This window comes from Pisolithus orientalis (genome assembly GCF_024613125.1).
Source record: "Pisolithus orientalis strain OTSU chromosome Unknown F5J12scaffold_13, whole genome shotgun sequence".
Lineage (NCBI taxonomy): Eukaryota > Fungi > Basidiomycota > Agaricomycetes > Boletales > Pisolithaceae > Pisolithus > Pisolithus orientalis.
The window spans coordinates 249443-263350 of NW_026260794.1; the positions used below are offsets into that span (position 1 = coordinate 249443).

Below are 13908 nucleotides of genomic sequence, written 5' to 3' on the forward strand. Positions count from 1 at the left end.
AGCAGCTCCCCTTGGAATATGCATTGTCCTCAATGACAATGGTACAAAAACGGCATATATGGGAGATCATCTCGCAACTGATGAAGAAAGAAAGGCTTATGGGGTGGATTTTTAAAGGGGACCGCCCATGCTCCTATGGCAGATCCCACTTCAATTTTGTCTGCTTACTGTACTTCTATAGATGATGAATCAACCATGCGTGTTGGGTCTCCTCTTGGAAGAGCATGGTTACCAGACTACAAGGCAGGAGTAATGGTCTGCATTGACTCGGGTGCAGAGGTGTCGCTCATCTCGGAGCGAATCGTCAACAAACTCAAGATTCCAACTTACCGTGTCAAGACAAGGTTCAAGACTACATCATTTATGGGCAAGGATGTGGAATGGGTTTTGCAAAAGGTGTCGATCTGGATCATCGTCAAGAACAGGGTCATATGCGTCAAGTGCTATGTCGGGCCACTTGTCAGGAAAGAACATATCCTTTTGGGGATGCCATTCCTCCGAGCCTTGAAGCTGCGGATGGACTGGGAATGCAATTTGATCCAGTGTTGGGACGATGGGTTTGTACCAACTTGCGAGACTGACGTTTATATTAAAGGACAGGTACCCGGTTACCAGGGGTACACTGTGAAGTTTAATGATGACGGTTCCGTCAAGGAACCTAAGGAACCAGAGGTAAGGGAAATTAACAAAACAACCTTATCTACAGAACTCGAGGCTGCCTTATCCTCGACTAAGGAGGAAGTTAAACTTCCGAAGGAGTATCAAGAATTTGCTCAGGTCTTTTCGGAAACCGATATTCTGTTACCAAAACACAGACCGGGTTTGGACCATGAAATACGGCTTAAAGACGACTTCAAACCAAAGAAGGCTGCCGTGTACCCAATGTCCCTGGACGAACTGAAAGTTCTAGATGAATTTCTTGATGAAAATCTCAAATGCCACAAGATTCGACTGTCAACATCGCCACAAGCGGCACCGGTGTTCTTTGTAGCAAAGAAGGATGGAAAGAAGCGGTTGATTCAAGATTACCGCTACCTGAATTCTTTCACTATCCCAGATGCTCACCCTTTGCCAAATGCACAGGCCTTGTTCGATGAACTTGTGGAATCCAAGTACTATGCCAAGTTTGATATTCATTGGGGTTTCATGAACCTCAGGGTCAAGGAAGGAGACGAATGGAAAGGGGCGTTTATAACGCCAAGAGGGTTGTTCGAGCCAATGGTAATGTTCTTTGGGCAGTGCAACTCACCACCTTCCTTCCAGAGGTATATGGATCGTACCTTCGAATCTCAAAGAGGAAAACAAGTGGGGTACATGGATGACGTCGCAATTCATGGAAAGGCTAAGGAAGAACTCCGAACTTGTGTCCGTGAGTTCTTGCAGATCTGTGCAAAAGAAGGCCTTCACCTCAAGATCAGCAAGTGTGTCTTCGAAGCCAAAGAAATAGAGTTCTTGGGAATGATTATCGGAAGAGGTCACATAGAAACTTCGCCGATGAAGACGGATGCTATACGAACATGGGAAGCCCCTGAAAATCTTACTGGGCTTTGCCGCTTCCTCGGCTTTTGCAATTTCTACTGCAAGTTCATCCCTTCCTTTTCCCGAATCGCCCGACCTCTCCGTGACCTTACGAAGAAAGGGGTGTCCTACCAATGGACTGTGGAGTGTAACACTGCTTTCGAGCAGCTCAAGTCTTTGTTATGCTCGGCCCTGGTCCTGTCCATCCCTGACTTCTCGAAGCCCTTCACGCTGTTTACCGATGCTTCGAAGCTCGGAACTGGGGCCATTCTCTCCCAGAAGGGGACTGATGGGGAGTGGCATCCATGCTGCTACCTTTCGCAATCCCTGGTCAGTGCAGAGCAGCAGTACCAGGTCTATGACTTGGAGATGCTGGTGGTTATCTGCGTGTTGAAGGCTTTCCGCCCCTACTTACTTTCCCCAGTCGAACCTATGGTGGTCTTTACCGACCACAAAAACCTGGAATATTATCGTGAGCTGCAGCAACTCACTCCTCACCAGGCTCGTTGGGCTGCCACAGTGCAGTCATACCCAATCCGTTTCTCTTGGCAGGCTGGTCGCCTGCAAGTACCTGCCGACACCTTGTCTCACAAGAACGAGGTATCGGAGCCTAATCCTGTTGCCACGGTCCTCCTGCCGGACCTTTGGCTTGCAGGGGGGGTGGAACTGTCTGTTCGCCTTGTTTCCCCTACTTTTTCACTCACCAAAATACAAAAACAACTAAAAATTAACCGACATTATAGAATAGGACATCTTCCTAGTCGAAAGTCGCAGGAAAAGTCTCAACACGCCAAACCATACTCTCGCCCCACGAGGGAACCATCAAAGGAGGTACGGCAGCCCGCCGCTCGCCCGCTTGAGGAACCAGTCAAAGGAGCGCAGGGCGTGTATGCAATTTTGACAGATTTGTATAATGCCATCAAAAACGACAAAAAGAAAGAAACAACCAGACCTGAACCCTCGGACAATGTTACTACCGAGGCCAACGGTACCAAGCACTTTGGCACTACCCATCTCTATATTCTGCCCAACCACCGCCGCCATTGTATGCAAATGTACCATGACCACGAAAGTGCCGGTCACCCCGGCCAGAAAGCGATGTTCACGAAAATGAGGAAAGAGGTCTGGTGGGAAGGTATGGGATGCGATATCAAAGCTTACGTTGCAGGCTGCCCACTATGCCAAACTACCAAGGTGGTAACACACCCGCTGACACCTCCGGTCGTCCCACATGAAACTGCAACAACCGCTTTCCCGTTTCAACAAATCTCGATGGACCTGATCACAGATCTTCCCGTGTCAGGGGCAGAAAAATATGACTCCATCCTGACAGTTGTTGATCAGGGACTTACGAAGGCTGCGTTGTTCGTGCCTTGCCACAAAACAGTTGATTCCGAAGGTTTGGCGCGGCTGTTCCATCGTTTCATTTACACCTGGTTCAGACTTCCCAAATCGGTGATTTCCGATTGTGGACCCCAATTCGCATCCTTGTTTACCCGAGAACTTTACAAGGCGATAGGGGTCAAAACAAAACTTTCGACAGGATACCATCCGCAGACCAATGGGGAAAGTGAACGCGTCAACCAAGAAGTGGAGGGGTACCTTCGGCTGTACTGCACCGAGTTTCCCAATTCCTGGGCTGCTAAACTTCCCTCTGCCGAGTTCACTCACAACTCGCGTATCCACTCCATCCACCAAATGACTCCTTTCTCCCTACTCCTTGGATATGACCCATCCCCATACCCTGAAGTTTGGCTCACTCCTGTTCCATCGGTAGACGAACGACTGGAACGTCTTGCATCAAACTGGGATGTAGCCATCCTTAGCCACAAGAAGGCACAGGAGCTGATGAGGTTGTGCTCGAAAGGTACTTATGTTGCGCCCAAGGTTGGAGACAGGGTACTCCTCGATACCAGACATCTCTGAATCAAAAACCAGTGTGACAAAATCACGCCCCAATGTCTCAGACCCTTCGTGGTGACTCAGGTCGTGTCGCCAGTTGCTTTCCGATTGGACCTGCCCACTACCTGGAAGGTGCATCCTGTGTTCCATGCCTCTCAGATCTTCCCATACACCAAAAACGAGACGTATGGAACTGCGGAACCAACACTGCTTCCGGAGCTTGTTGACGATGAAATTGAGTGGGAGGTCGAGTCAGTGCTGAATCATAAGACCGAAGGTTGGAGAGGTAAATGAAAATATCTGGTTAAGTGGAAAGGTTTCCCTCATTCGTCAAATACGTGGGAACCCAAGGAACACTTAAAAGACCATGCCTCCGACGCCTTGGAGCAGTACAAACTTGCCTGTCACCTGAAGTTTTAATGGACTCCCCTCGTTCTGTCAACACTGAAAACGACTATGCCAACCTCTCCTGCCCCTCAGAATCCTTTTACGATGCTGCCAACGATGGGCTCATACCCCCTGTCACTGTCTATGCCCCAGCCTCGCCTCCAACCACCCCCTCTGGCTTTCATGTCTCCGGGTACTCGTTGCCTTTCTCGCAGCCCCACTCGGTATCGCCCCCTTTCTCCCATGTTGTCAGACTGCGTCCACTCCAGGGTCTCTCCATCCGACGCCTCCCGGTCCCCAAGGCCAGAGCTTCCCCCATTGGAGGCAGTAACCGAAAGGGAAAGGATAAGGCAGTCGTTGACAATGACCCTGGTGTCGAGTCAACTGCCCCCAGTCCCACCGATGCTCCCGAACCTACCCACTTACACTCCACCTTCACCACCTACTCTGACAGTGCCCAACGTGCTGCCCTCAACCTCCTTGTGTCCGCCGCCTCTGCCCAGCTTGACCAGCAGCGATTACCAGTCTCAGCAGCTGACTACTTGGACATTGTTAGGGCACTTGATGTCTTCCACAACGGGGATGACATTGACAGGTGCTCACCAGAACAGGTTGTGTATTTTGGGTTGTTGTCTCAAATCTACAGAGCGTCAGACATGATCAGCGGCCTTGTCTCGAAGATTCAGACTCAGAAGCTTTCCAGAACCACCCCACTATCAGAAGCCATCATGATCGACATGTTGGAAAAAGCTTCATCGGAACTTACCGAAGCTGTCACCAGAGGCGCCTATCATCACCTTCAACAACAACAAATAGGAAAGTTCTTGGCACTGCTGGCTTCTCAGCTTCTCGATCACATCAGACCGAAGCAAGAGGAACCATCGGCTTCGGGTGAAAAGTTCAAAAATACCATAACGGATCAGGAGAAGGAAAAGCACTGGCACGCCATGGAACTAGGGTTCATAGACTCTAGCGAGTTGTTTAAAGAGGTAGGGGCACGACTGGGAACTGGGACTCATAACTCTGCTTGGGAGGTCTTGTTACAGGACGCGTCGTGGGCCGGTATTCACAAACACTACTTTAATGCCGTCCACACCTCCGACCCTCTCCCTGCAGCTCCCTTCGTCCCCATCCCTTCTGATCAATTATGGTATTACCTTGGAGGGCAGTCTCCCATTCCTGCCAGACACCCCTTGTACGAGCATGCCTGCTTCCAGTGTCGTTACCTGGGACATTGGTCGTGCCAGAATGGGCGTGGCTCCCACTTTACTCCGGCCCTCGAGGAGCCGCCATCTCCATCGCCATCTGCGCCCATTGCTTCTCAAACGCGCTCCCACATTTATACTACTCGCTGACCCCTTTCCACATGCCCCACGAATGCCACTCCAACCTCGTCCTCACGGGTCTGAGGACCTTGAGGGGGGGGTGATGTTACACCCGCATCAGGGCTCCTTCCTTTTTTGGCTCTTCGCAGTCACATGTGTCACGTGCCTTGTCGCGTCGTTCATAGTCGTCGTTATTCTAGGAGTGCGTATGCTCTGTGGAACGTTCAGATCACCTGCTGTCCAGGTATTTCCAATACCTGTCGAGACTCCTTACCCGTGATCTGGTATTCCACCACCCTCTCTGATGGACAACTTGTTTACTTCTTGCTCTGGTGACTCTCTCTGACTCATTTATGTCACTTACTTGTTGTACTATAGTCCCGGTTAGACACCGCCTCGCACAGGCTGGCTTGGCAGTGCTGATCAGTTTCCCTTTTTGTCCTTTGACTCGTTATGACTCGTTCATATTTCATTGATGACTTTGTTGATTACTGTGGATATGCATCGCGACACGTCTGTCGTGACTGGTACGGTACTCGTACTTAGGAGTATATAACCCTATGTACTTCGTCCTGTATCTGCAGTTTTTCAATAACTTGCAACCAAGCTAATAACTTTGCTTTCGTCCTCATCTTCTCTCCGTGTGAACAACCTTCAAGGACTCGCCAGTAGACAAGACCTTTGTCAGACTTCAGCAATACCTTGTCCATAGGGGTTATGATAAGTTCGGCCCATAGTCTTCCCTACTCTCGTGCTTCGTGCCTATTCCATTTGAAGAAGTCACCATGCCCGAGCATAACAGACCCTTAATAAAGTCTCAACTATCAAAGCTGCTGAATGAATTACTGAGTGATGATAAAATGCAAGCAAGAGGGGCTCTCTGATGTCTTCTTCTTTGCTATCTAAGTACAGTGATTTATATACAGTACAGGGGTGTTGCCCTTGGAAAACAAGGTGCAAACACTTGGTAAGTGATTGGTAACTGATGAGTAAGGAATGTAAGCAATGGGTAATCATCTTGGAAAGCATTGGTAAGCATTGGTAAGGATTAGCAAGCCAAAAAGTGAAGAATCAGTAAGCAAAGTCAAAAGATTGGTAAGTATTGGCAATAGGTGAGTCAAAGACAGTCAGAACATCAAAGTATGAGTCAAGTAATGTCAGGAACTGGGAAAGCGCACTGGAATCGCATTAGGGGGAGGCTGTGCATGTCACATCTTGAAGAGATCACTTCTAGGTCAAGGTGGGATGACAGAGAGGCAGGACTGATCTGATGCCAATATCGTACATCCAAAAGTGGACAGGGTGAGTCAGATGTCAACAGGGGTCAAGCTTTGGGGGTCTGTGGGGTGACAGGAGCATAGGGGATTGCAACTTTCCCCCCCATCCTTTCAGGGAAGCAAATAAAAACTTCATGAATGAGGCTCTGTTGGAAGAGAGGATGAAGGGGGAGTGTCTTCTGATGTATCTTGCAACAAGGAGGCAAGATGTGCATCATACTCATCATGGATGTGATCAGGGAGAGTGGAGAACAGTAGATTATACTGTAGCTGTCACAATCTTGGAAGAATGATGGATGAGACCAGTATGAAGACATTGCAGGGAGCAGGGAGGAAGGATCCATATGCTTCTTGGACCAGAGAGACTGAAATGACCACATAAGACCTTTCCAAGCAAATGACAGACCTGAGGTGACCAAAGAATGTCCTCCTGGAGGTCATACTGACAAAAAGAACACACTGTCTGCTGGATGGGCTGAGAGGGCACAGGCAAGGGTGGGATGTACCAGGATGCTGCAGGATGGAAGCTGGTAGGAACCCCTGGTAGATATATGTAGCCATGGTCCCTAGCAAAGGGGACAAGCAAAATGATTGATGTAGAGGTGGCCATATCAGAAGAATTTAGTGAAATGAGCATCTTTTGGAGGGAGTGCTGTAGAAATGTGTGGAGTGCACAAATCCTTTCCAATTTTGGAAGGTAAGATCATGTGGCTGAGCACTACAAGCAAGTGTGGGAATGGTCTTGCTATCTGCAGAAATGGTGGAGATATGTCAAAAACTGGAATGCCATACACAGGTGCTTAAGAATTTTAGCCAGCACTTAACTCACTCCCTTTCTTTTTCTCTGGCACTGATGACTTGTTCTTGTGTGAGGGATGACTGCCAACATTCCTGGCTGTCCTTCTTCACATGAGGGCTATGGTCTTCATCTCCATTCATCAGCTGTATCCATGTCCACCTCACCAAACACCTTTGGTGTGTGACAACACCATGGGCTGACCTGAGATTGCTTGCAGGCAAGCAGAGCACCAAATGTGTGGTTGTAGAGGAGACATAACTTTTCAAACTCCACAAGGCCAATGCCAGTTGCAGATGCCATTCCAGAACAATTCCAGAGTGCTTCCAGCGCCACCTTGAGTGCCACTATAGTACTGTCATGAGCCAGCACCCCCTTCATTCATTCATCCACCATCTGCCACCACCTGCATTCAGACTATGCTATGAATCACTTATATAATATATGAGCTCAAACCATCAGGAACATGCAAGATTTACAATGTTGAAACCACCAACATCCCCAACAACAGCAAAGTCCAGATGTTATTAGATCATGCTTCCATGTCAATCTGCAGTTTTGCAGACTTGGAACCGGGTCGAATTCATGTCGAGGTCTACAAGGTGTGTAAAATTTCACTCCAAATTACCTCTCGCAGCTCACGTTTATTCAGCTGCGCAATGCTGCTGGCGATTTCTATTGCCGCAGGCTTGGGGACATTGCAAATGAACTGGGGGCGGTAGACAAGGCTTTTTTTGCAGACAAGGCCATCCACCTCTCCCCCTGTGACACCTTATCATTCCTCGAGTCAGATGTCCCCCAGGGTCGAGTTGTTGTTGTGTTCACAAACAAACCCCGAGGTAGGCCAACGCTTGATGTATTTCGAACTCGAGATTTTCAGTGTTTGGTATAGTTACTGCTGCCGAAATTGTCGACATGTGGATGAACAATCGATGCATGGACCTCGTTCCTCCGGAACTAGAGGACCTGCGTAAACTCCTCGAAGCCCCATTATCCGAGGCCGAGAAAATTCCTATTCCCGAGCCCGAGTTTCAATCATTAGTCTCCAAAGATGACTCCGACCAGTGCACTGCCGATGACCTCCGCAGTCTTTTCAGAATTGGCGGAACTAGCATATACTTCTATCCAGTCTTCTGTGCGGTCACTCGCCGAGTGCCTACGGGCAGCACAAAGCGGGACTTCATTTCCTTTTGGGACGTTAATGTCGGTAAACTCCTCAAGTTCATGATTCCGCGCGGTAAAAGTTTCCGCGACTTCGAGTGTCGTCCTGAATATGCCTTCCTTCTGGATGGCTCGTGCCTGTTTCAGGGTCAGGAAAAGGGACCATGCGACCCACAGCATTCTAGTGCTGAACTGAGGAGTAACTTCGTATGGACGTGTCCCAGTTTGCCTTATGTCCTCGGTGAGTATTTTTCTTTTAGTTGCCTACACGGCTGAACTGCTCTCGTAGGGTATTATTGTTACGGGTCCAAAATCACGCTAACTGCAATCATTAAACCACGAACACGAACAGAACAGTTCAGACCGCGACTATACGACATAGCCACCGTGGACTTGAAATTCGGAGGGAATCGCATTGCCAATGTTCGTTACCTAATAAACCTGTCACCGCTTCTCCATGTCCTGGCTAGTATGGAGCCGTCTCCCCTCAACGATTATGCAGTGTTGCAAGGGTAAGACCTTTACTTCAATTGTGGTTACTACTTGGAGTGACATTGTTGCAGACAAGGCACCGTCGACGCGTGACCAGTGGAATGGCCCACTGGCCGTATGGACGAACGGTGTCTGGCAGGAGAGTATAGTGATACGGTGGATCGAGAGACACTTGGTGGATGTGGTTGGTCGTCGGATAGACAGTAAACCTGAGCTGTCCGACCCGCGGGAACTGTTGACAAAGTTATTTCCACAGCCAGATATTCTCCGGGGTGTCATCGCCTGATTATAAAGTTGTTACATAGGAAATAGAACGATCATCCTTCAATGTGAATTACTGTACATTTGATTGGCTCTGGATTGGCCTTTAACTCCTTATGTCCCATATTGCAACGCTGCTATTTGAATCGCATCCGCCTCATGCGGTGTGTCATCCAAAGCAGAAACCAAAAAAGCCTTTCTCACCGCGGATGACATGTTAATAAAAGAGTCAAACTGGACATTCCCTGTGATTCCAGCCTTGACCAGCGCAAACAAAAGATGAGTCTTATGAAGCTCGTCAAGGAATTCACGTAGTTTGTTATGGCCTTGACGACTTATGGGGGTATTCTGTGACCACCATCCATCATCCTTCCTTTGAGAACAGACGCTGTCTGTTTTTTTGCTGGTGCTTGCTGGCCGCATCTGGTACGATATTAGTAAGTAACGACTCTTGGAATCGAAAAAGTACCAATCCATCGTCTATCCTCGACTGAGAACAGTGTAATTTTTCATTCGTCCTTGATGGACGTGTCTAACAGTAGAATCTCAGCAAGTGCTAACCCAGCAATTAAAATTTAAAAAAATTACAGTATATTGGAGTTCCTGGGATGGTTCTAACATTCGAATCGGACGCGTTCAATAGGGTAAGGCAAGGCTCACCAACCGACAACCCAAAAGCCCTCTACGTTTTTTGAGAAGGCGCTTTACAAGCACACCGGCAGCCCAATTGTCCTCGTATCTGTCGAAGTCGCAGATTTTTTCACAGACCTGCAAAATGTCATTTTACTTCACGGTACACTACGTAGGGTACACCGCATACCAGCTCTTCGATCTTCTGTATTTCCTTCTGTGTATGCTTCAAATACGATTTCTCCAAATCGAAATCGCTTTTGATTATGACCTCTTTCACCCAAATCTGTAAAATGTAGCTCCAGGAATCAATTAGTATGATTTCAGGGTTACGTGGGACTCACAGATAATCTGCGGCCCTCTGTGTCACTTAGCTTCATGACTCTGTACACCTGCGCCATTGACGTGTAGTGGTCGTCGCAGAGTCGATGAAGTGTTTGTTGAGATGGTCGCTTTATAACAGCGTCACCGTCTGAATTGAGGCAGCGACTACACATTTTTCTCGGCGATGTGTGAAAACCTGTTTAAGACTCGTGAAAATCGGTAAGTGTTATCTACGACTTAGTGTCGATATGCAGTCGATCGCATCATCACGTGACCATATTGACCGGCGTGTCGTGTGTGCCGGACGTTTCTTCGGTTGTTTTGCAAGTCCCAAGCTCCTCAAGATTCTCTCGTCGAATCCCTAATGTCTTTTGGAGGCTGACAAAATTCTAGTAATGATTGGTTCGTACGTGTTGCATCTAGCAAGGAACCAGGTACTGGCGTCGCCATGTCGCCTTAATCCTTGGAATCGACCTGTGCACTTCAATGCCAAATTCCTGTTCGTCCATGAACAGTCGAGACACGTCCCGTTGGCGCAGATATCTCGGGTTGCTTTTGCGCGACATTATTCTACGCAACCGCAGCCGAAGGAGCGGTCTAGTATATTTTCTCGGACATTGCCCTCTGCGCTACAGTCTGGCCCCGCTACCGGCTCGTCTCTTCGCAAAGTCATCTCGCTTGCGAAGCCAGAGAAAAAACCACTCCTCTTCGCCGTCTTCCTTCTGCTGGTCTCCTCATCCGTTGCCATGAGCGTGCCATTTACGATTGGGAAACTGATCGACTATTTCTCGACCGAGAATCCGGTAAGAACTGTTCCACAGAAATTGATTCGAGCCGTATACATATCATGACGTTGCACCTTGGCCAGAAAATACCCTTTGGACTTACGACGTGGCAGGCATCAGGGATTCTTCTACTAGCCTTCACGACAGGCGCTGTATGTAATGCTGGTCGTTCCTTTCTCATGCGCATGTCAGGTTCGTAACTTACTCTTTCGTCCCCTTGACGTTGCTTCCTCACCTTCCGCGAACCACAAGGTCAGCGCATAGTCGCCCGTCTACGAGAGAACATGTATGGTGCTGCACTGAGGCAAGAGGTAGAATTTGTCGAGAAGGGGGAGGGCGATGTTCTAAGTAGACTCGGTGCCGATTCAAGTATTGTGGGTGAAAGGTTGTGCCAGACATGTTCTTCTGAACCTTCAGTAGTGTTGACGGTCGTTTTCGCAGCGTGACAAACAACCTCTCTGATGGACTTCGCGCAATCGTAATGTCTTCTGTTGGGCGTGAGTGCCACTGACCTCAGTTAGCCCACGTAACTGACATGTGTGGAGTCAAGTCGGAGCCATGTTTTATCTTTCCCCGAAACTGACCCTTCTGATGCTTGGAATTGTGCCTCCTGTTTCACTCGGAGCCGTATAGTCATTCTTTATGTGTATATGGCTGCCGCTCATTCTGTTCCGGCAGGTATGGTATGGCCGTTATCTTAGGAAGTTGTCGAATCAAACTCAGGAAGCCATGGGTGAGATGACGAAAGTAGGGAACCTCCTTGCTTTCCTCTGATTCCTTTAACGTTTTACATTCAGGTTGCTCAAGAATCCCTGTCAGGACTTCGGACAGTCCAAGCGTTCAACGGGCATGCTCAGGAGCAGCAGAAGTTTCACGAACAAGTAACTAATGTGCTCAACCTCGTACGCAAAGAAGCCATCGCTAGTGGGATTTTCTTTGGAAGCACGGGCTGGAGTGGCAATGTCACGATGCTTGGCTTGCTAGGATATGGTCAGTCTTTTGACGCCCATACCACCGCGCGCTCCTCATTTACATTTGTAAGGTGGAACGCTGGTTGCGCAAGGCGCAATCACTGTTGGCGACCTCACTAGCCTACTGTTGTATACGGTCTACGTTGGCAGTGGTCTTCAAATGCTCTCGTGAGGCGCACACCAATTTCCTTCTGAGCATCGTGTTGACGACTTCGCAGTTCCTTCTTTGTATGTGCCGCCCTGCTCGCGTCAGCGACCCCGCTCATTGCTCTCCTAGACCTCTATAATGCGTGGAATCGGTGCAGGCACGCGGATATTCGAAATTTTAGATCGAAAGCCTGCCATACCCCCTAATCAGGGCATCGAGCTGGATCCCTCTCGAAGGGGCGTTGTCAAGTTTGAGAATGTTGGATTCGAGTATCCAAGCCGGAGAGGCGTGGTAATCCTAGACAATTTTAATCTTGAAGTCGCCGTCGGAGAGAGTGTAGCAATTGTGTGAGTAGGTGTGATCTTTTGCGATGATTGTGTTTGACGATTGGTACTGGGTCCGTTTCCAGAGGAAGGAGTGGTGGCGGGAAGTCGTCTGTGCAGTCGCTCCTCTTGAGATTCTACGACCCTGTGCGTGGAAAGGTGACCTTTGATGGTCAAGGTACGTCTAAAAAAACCGCTCCGAAGGTCTTGCGTGACATTTCTGGTCTAGATATCAGGGAGTTTAACCCCAATTCCTGGAGGAATATCATCGGAATCGTTCCTCAGGCGAGCGCAACGTTCACAACTATGCTATTTCGGCTTACAATCGCTTCCCTATAGGACCCTGTTTTATTCACCGGAACGATCGCTTCTAATATCGCCTTCGGAAACCCCAATGCAACCCGGGAGCAGATAGAAACGGCCTGCTCGGGAGGCTAACTGTGACTTTGTTTGGGGAATGCCTAAGGGTTTCGACACAGAAAGTGAGTTCTGCCTTTCTTTCGTCTCTTGCCCTGGATAAATAATTTAAATGATACCAAACCCATAACAGTCGGAAGGTCGAGTTTGAGTGGCGGACAGAGACAGCGTCTTGCAATCGCAGCGCGCTTTGCTCAAGAGACCTGCGATACTTGCCTTGGATGAGGCTACCTAGTTCCTTAGACGCCACGTCGGAGCATCGGGTAAGACATACGTCTCTGTCTCATTGGAAGTTCGCTCTTACGATTTCTTAGGTAAACGATGCAATTGACAAAATCCTGCGAGACCGTCAGACGACATGTCTCATCGTTGCCCACAGATTGTCTACGATCGCACGCGCAGAACGCATCGTTGTGCTTGAAGGTACGTTTTGTTTCTCCTTGGTTTCCCTCTGTTTTTCCGTTCGTTTAAATGACCATTGTCAATTTCTCTGTCACGTCTCAGACGGTCGGATTACCGAATCAGGCACCTATCGCGAACTTGTGGGCCGAAAAGACTCGAGGTTCCGGGTATTGATGGCCGCACAACTCGGTGCCGCAGAGGCTGGGTTGGCTCCTGAAAGCCTTTGACCACCATCCTCTCTCCACTCACGCGCTCTTCTCCGCAGAAGTTCACGTTCTTCAATCAGCGGATAGCGCAGGTACATTAGACAGACGGAGTGAAATGGATATAGTGAAGGAGAGAAGGAATTTTACAATGGTCACCAGCCTAGACTCATCGTTTGCGTGGGTCTTTGGACAACACAGTACTATAGATTGATGCACCCCAGTGTACTATCTCTACGTATGTATTTATCCGCACGTTATAATTCAACCCATCACTCACTTGAATACTCGACCAATTTGAAAGGATACCTTCGAATGCTCAATTGAAGACATGTTTAGCCTACTTTATGTTTCATTCAACATTTTGTTCTTGTCCTGAACATCAAGAACAGGCATACTTATTTACATGAGGGCTCTGTCGTCGTCGATCCGCCTGGATCAATACCGCTTCGATGTGAGGCGCACCCCACTGTGAGCTAGCTGACCGCAATAAAGGTGAACAAGACATTCAAGAGCTCTGTCAATTACTCCTGGTGAGCTTACTTTGTAGCTGATAAAACTTGCCTTGTGACGAAATGTCTTCTCA

The 13908-nt window shown here is 48.6% G+C and overlaps 3 protein-coding genes across 3 annotated transcripts; 2 read left to right on the forward strand and 1 right to left on the reverse strand.

Moving 5' to 3' along the window:
- The first annotated feature begins 7534 nt into the window (after nucleotides 1–7534).
- Nucleotides 7535–8988, forward strand: F5J12DRAFT_828995 (uncharacterized protein). Its single transcript, XM_051745649.1, has 5 exons — nucleotides 7535–7807; nucleotides 7858–8044; nucleotides 8098–8607; nucleotides 8656–8878; nucleotides 8930–8988. Exons 1-5 carry the CDS (start codon nucleotides 7727–7729, stop codon nucleotides 8949–8951), a joined length of 1023 nt encoding a protein of 340 aa, XP_051600162.1. The 5' UTR covers nucleotides 7535–7726; the 3' UTR covers nucleotides 8952–8988.
- Nucleotides 8974–10322, reverse strand: F5J12DRAFT_828999 (uncharacterized protein). The gene is made up of 6 exons (XM_051745650.1): nucleotides 10083–10322; nucleotides 9940–10033; nucleotides 9780–9887; nucleotides 9708–9722; nucleotides 9589–9651; nucleotides 8974–9542 (listed from the first exon to the last, which is right to left on the reverse strand). Exons 1-6 carry the CDS (start codon nucleotides 10244–10246, stop codon nucleotides 9234–9236), a joined length of 753 nt encoding a protein of 250 aa, XP_051600163.1. The 5' UTR covers nucleotides 10247–10322; the 3' UTR covers nucleotides 8974–9233.
- F5J12DRAFT_829007 (ABC transporter type 1, transmembrane domain-containing protein) lies at nucleotides 10292–13601 on the forward strand. Its single transcript, XM_051745651.1, has 18 exons — nucleotides 10292–10876; nucleotides 10942–11050; nucleotides 11111–11243; nucleotides 11300–11355; nucleotides 11409–11485; nucleotides 11537–11605; nucleotides 11656–11848; nucleotides 11901–11997; nucleotides 12026–12029; nucleotides 12107–12324; nucleotides 12387–12478; nucleotides 12530–12585; nucleotides 12640–12645; nucleotides 12716–12782; nucleotides 12851–12886; nucleotides 12961–12980; nucleotides 13032–13140; nucleotides 13222–13601. The coding sequence occupies exons 1-18, from the start codon at nucleotides 10469–10471 to the stop codon at nucleotides 13344–13346; spliced, it is 1875 nt and encodes a 624-aa protein (XP_051600164.1). The 5' UTR covers nucleotides 10292–10468; the 3' UTR covers nucleotides 13347–13601.
- Nucleotides 13602–13908: the final 307 nt, after the last annotated feature.

Excerpts from the sequence above, each read along its gene's own strand:
- F5J12DRAFT_828995 (XM_051745649.1), top strand. The coding sequence starts at position 7,727 with ATGTTATTAGATCATGCTTCCATGTCAATCTGCAGTTTTGCAGACTTG. Across the intron at positions 8,608-8,655 it reads CAGTTTGCCTTATGTCCTCG|GGTATTATTGTTACGGGTCC; the intron begins GTGAGTATTTTT and ends CTGCTCTCGTAG. Across the intron at positions 8,879-8,929 it reads GATTATGCAGTGTTGCAAGG|ACAAGGCACCGTCGACGCGT; the intron begins GTAAGACCTTTA and ends ACATTGTTGCAG.
- F5J12DRAFT_828999 (XM_051745650.1), bottom strand. The coding sequence starts at position 10,246 with ATGTGTAGTCGCTGCCTCAATTCAGACGGTGACGCTGTTATAAAGCGA. Across the intron at positions 10,034-10,082 it reads AGATTATCTGTGAGTCCCAC|TTGGGTGAAAGAGGTCATAA; the intron begins GTAACCCTGAAA and ends CATTTTACAGAT. Across the intron at positions 9,543-9,588 it reads CGAGGATAGACGATGGATTG|ATGCGGCCAGCAAGCACCAG; the intron begins GTACTTTTTCGA and ends ATATCGTACCAG.
- F5J12DRAFT_829007 (XM_051745651.1), top strand. The coding sequence starts at position 10,469 with ATGATTGGTTCGTACGTGTTGCATCTAGCAAGGAACCAGGTACTGGCG. Across the intron at positions 11,849-11,900 it reads GCTTGGCTTGCTAGGATATG|GTGGAACGCTGGTTGCGCAA; the intron begins GTCAGTCTTTTG and ends TACATTTGTAAG. Across the intron at positions 12,887-12,960 it reads GAGTGGCGGACAGAGACAGC|ACGCCACGTCGGAGCATCGG; the intron begins GTCTTGCAATCG and ends CTAGTTCCTTAG.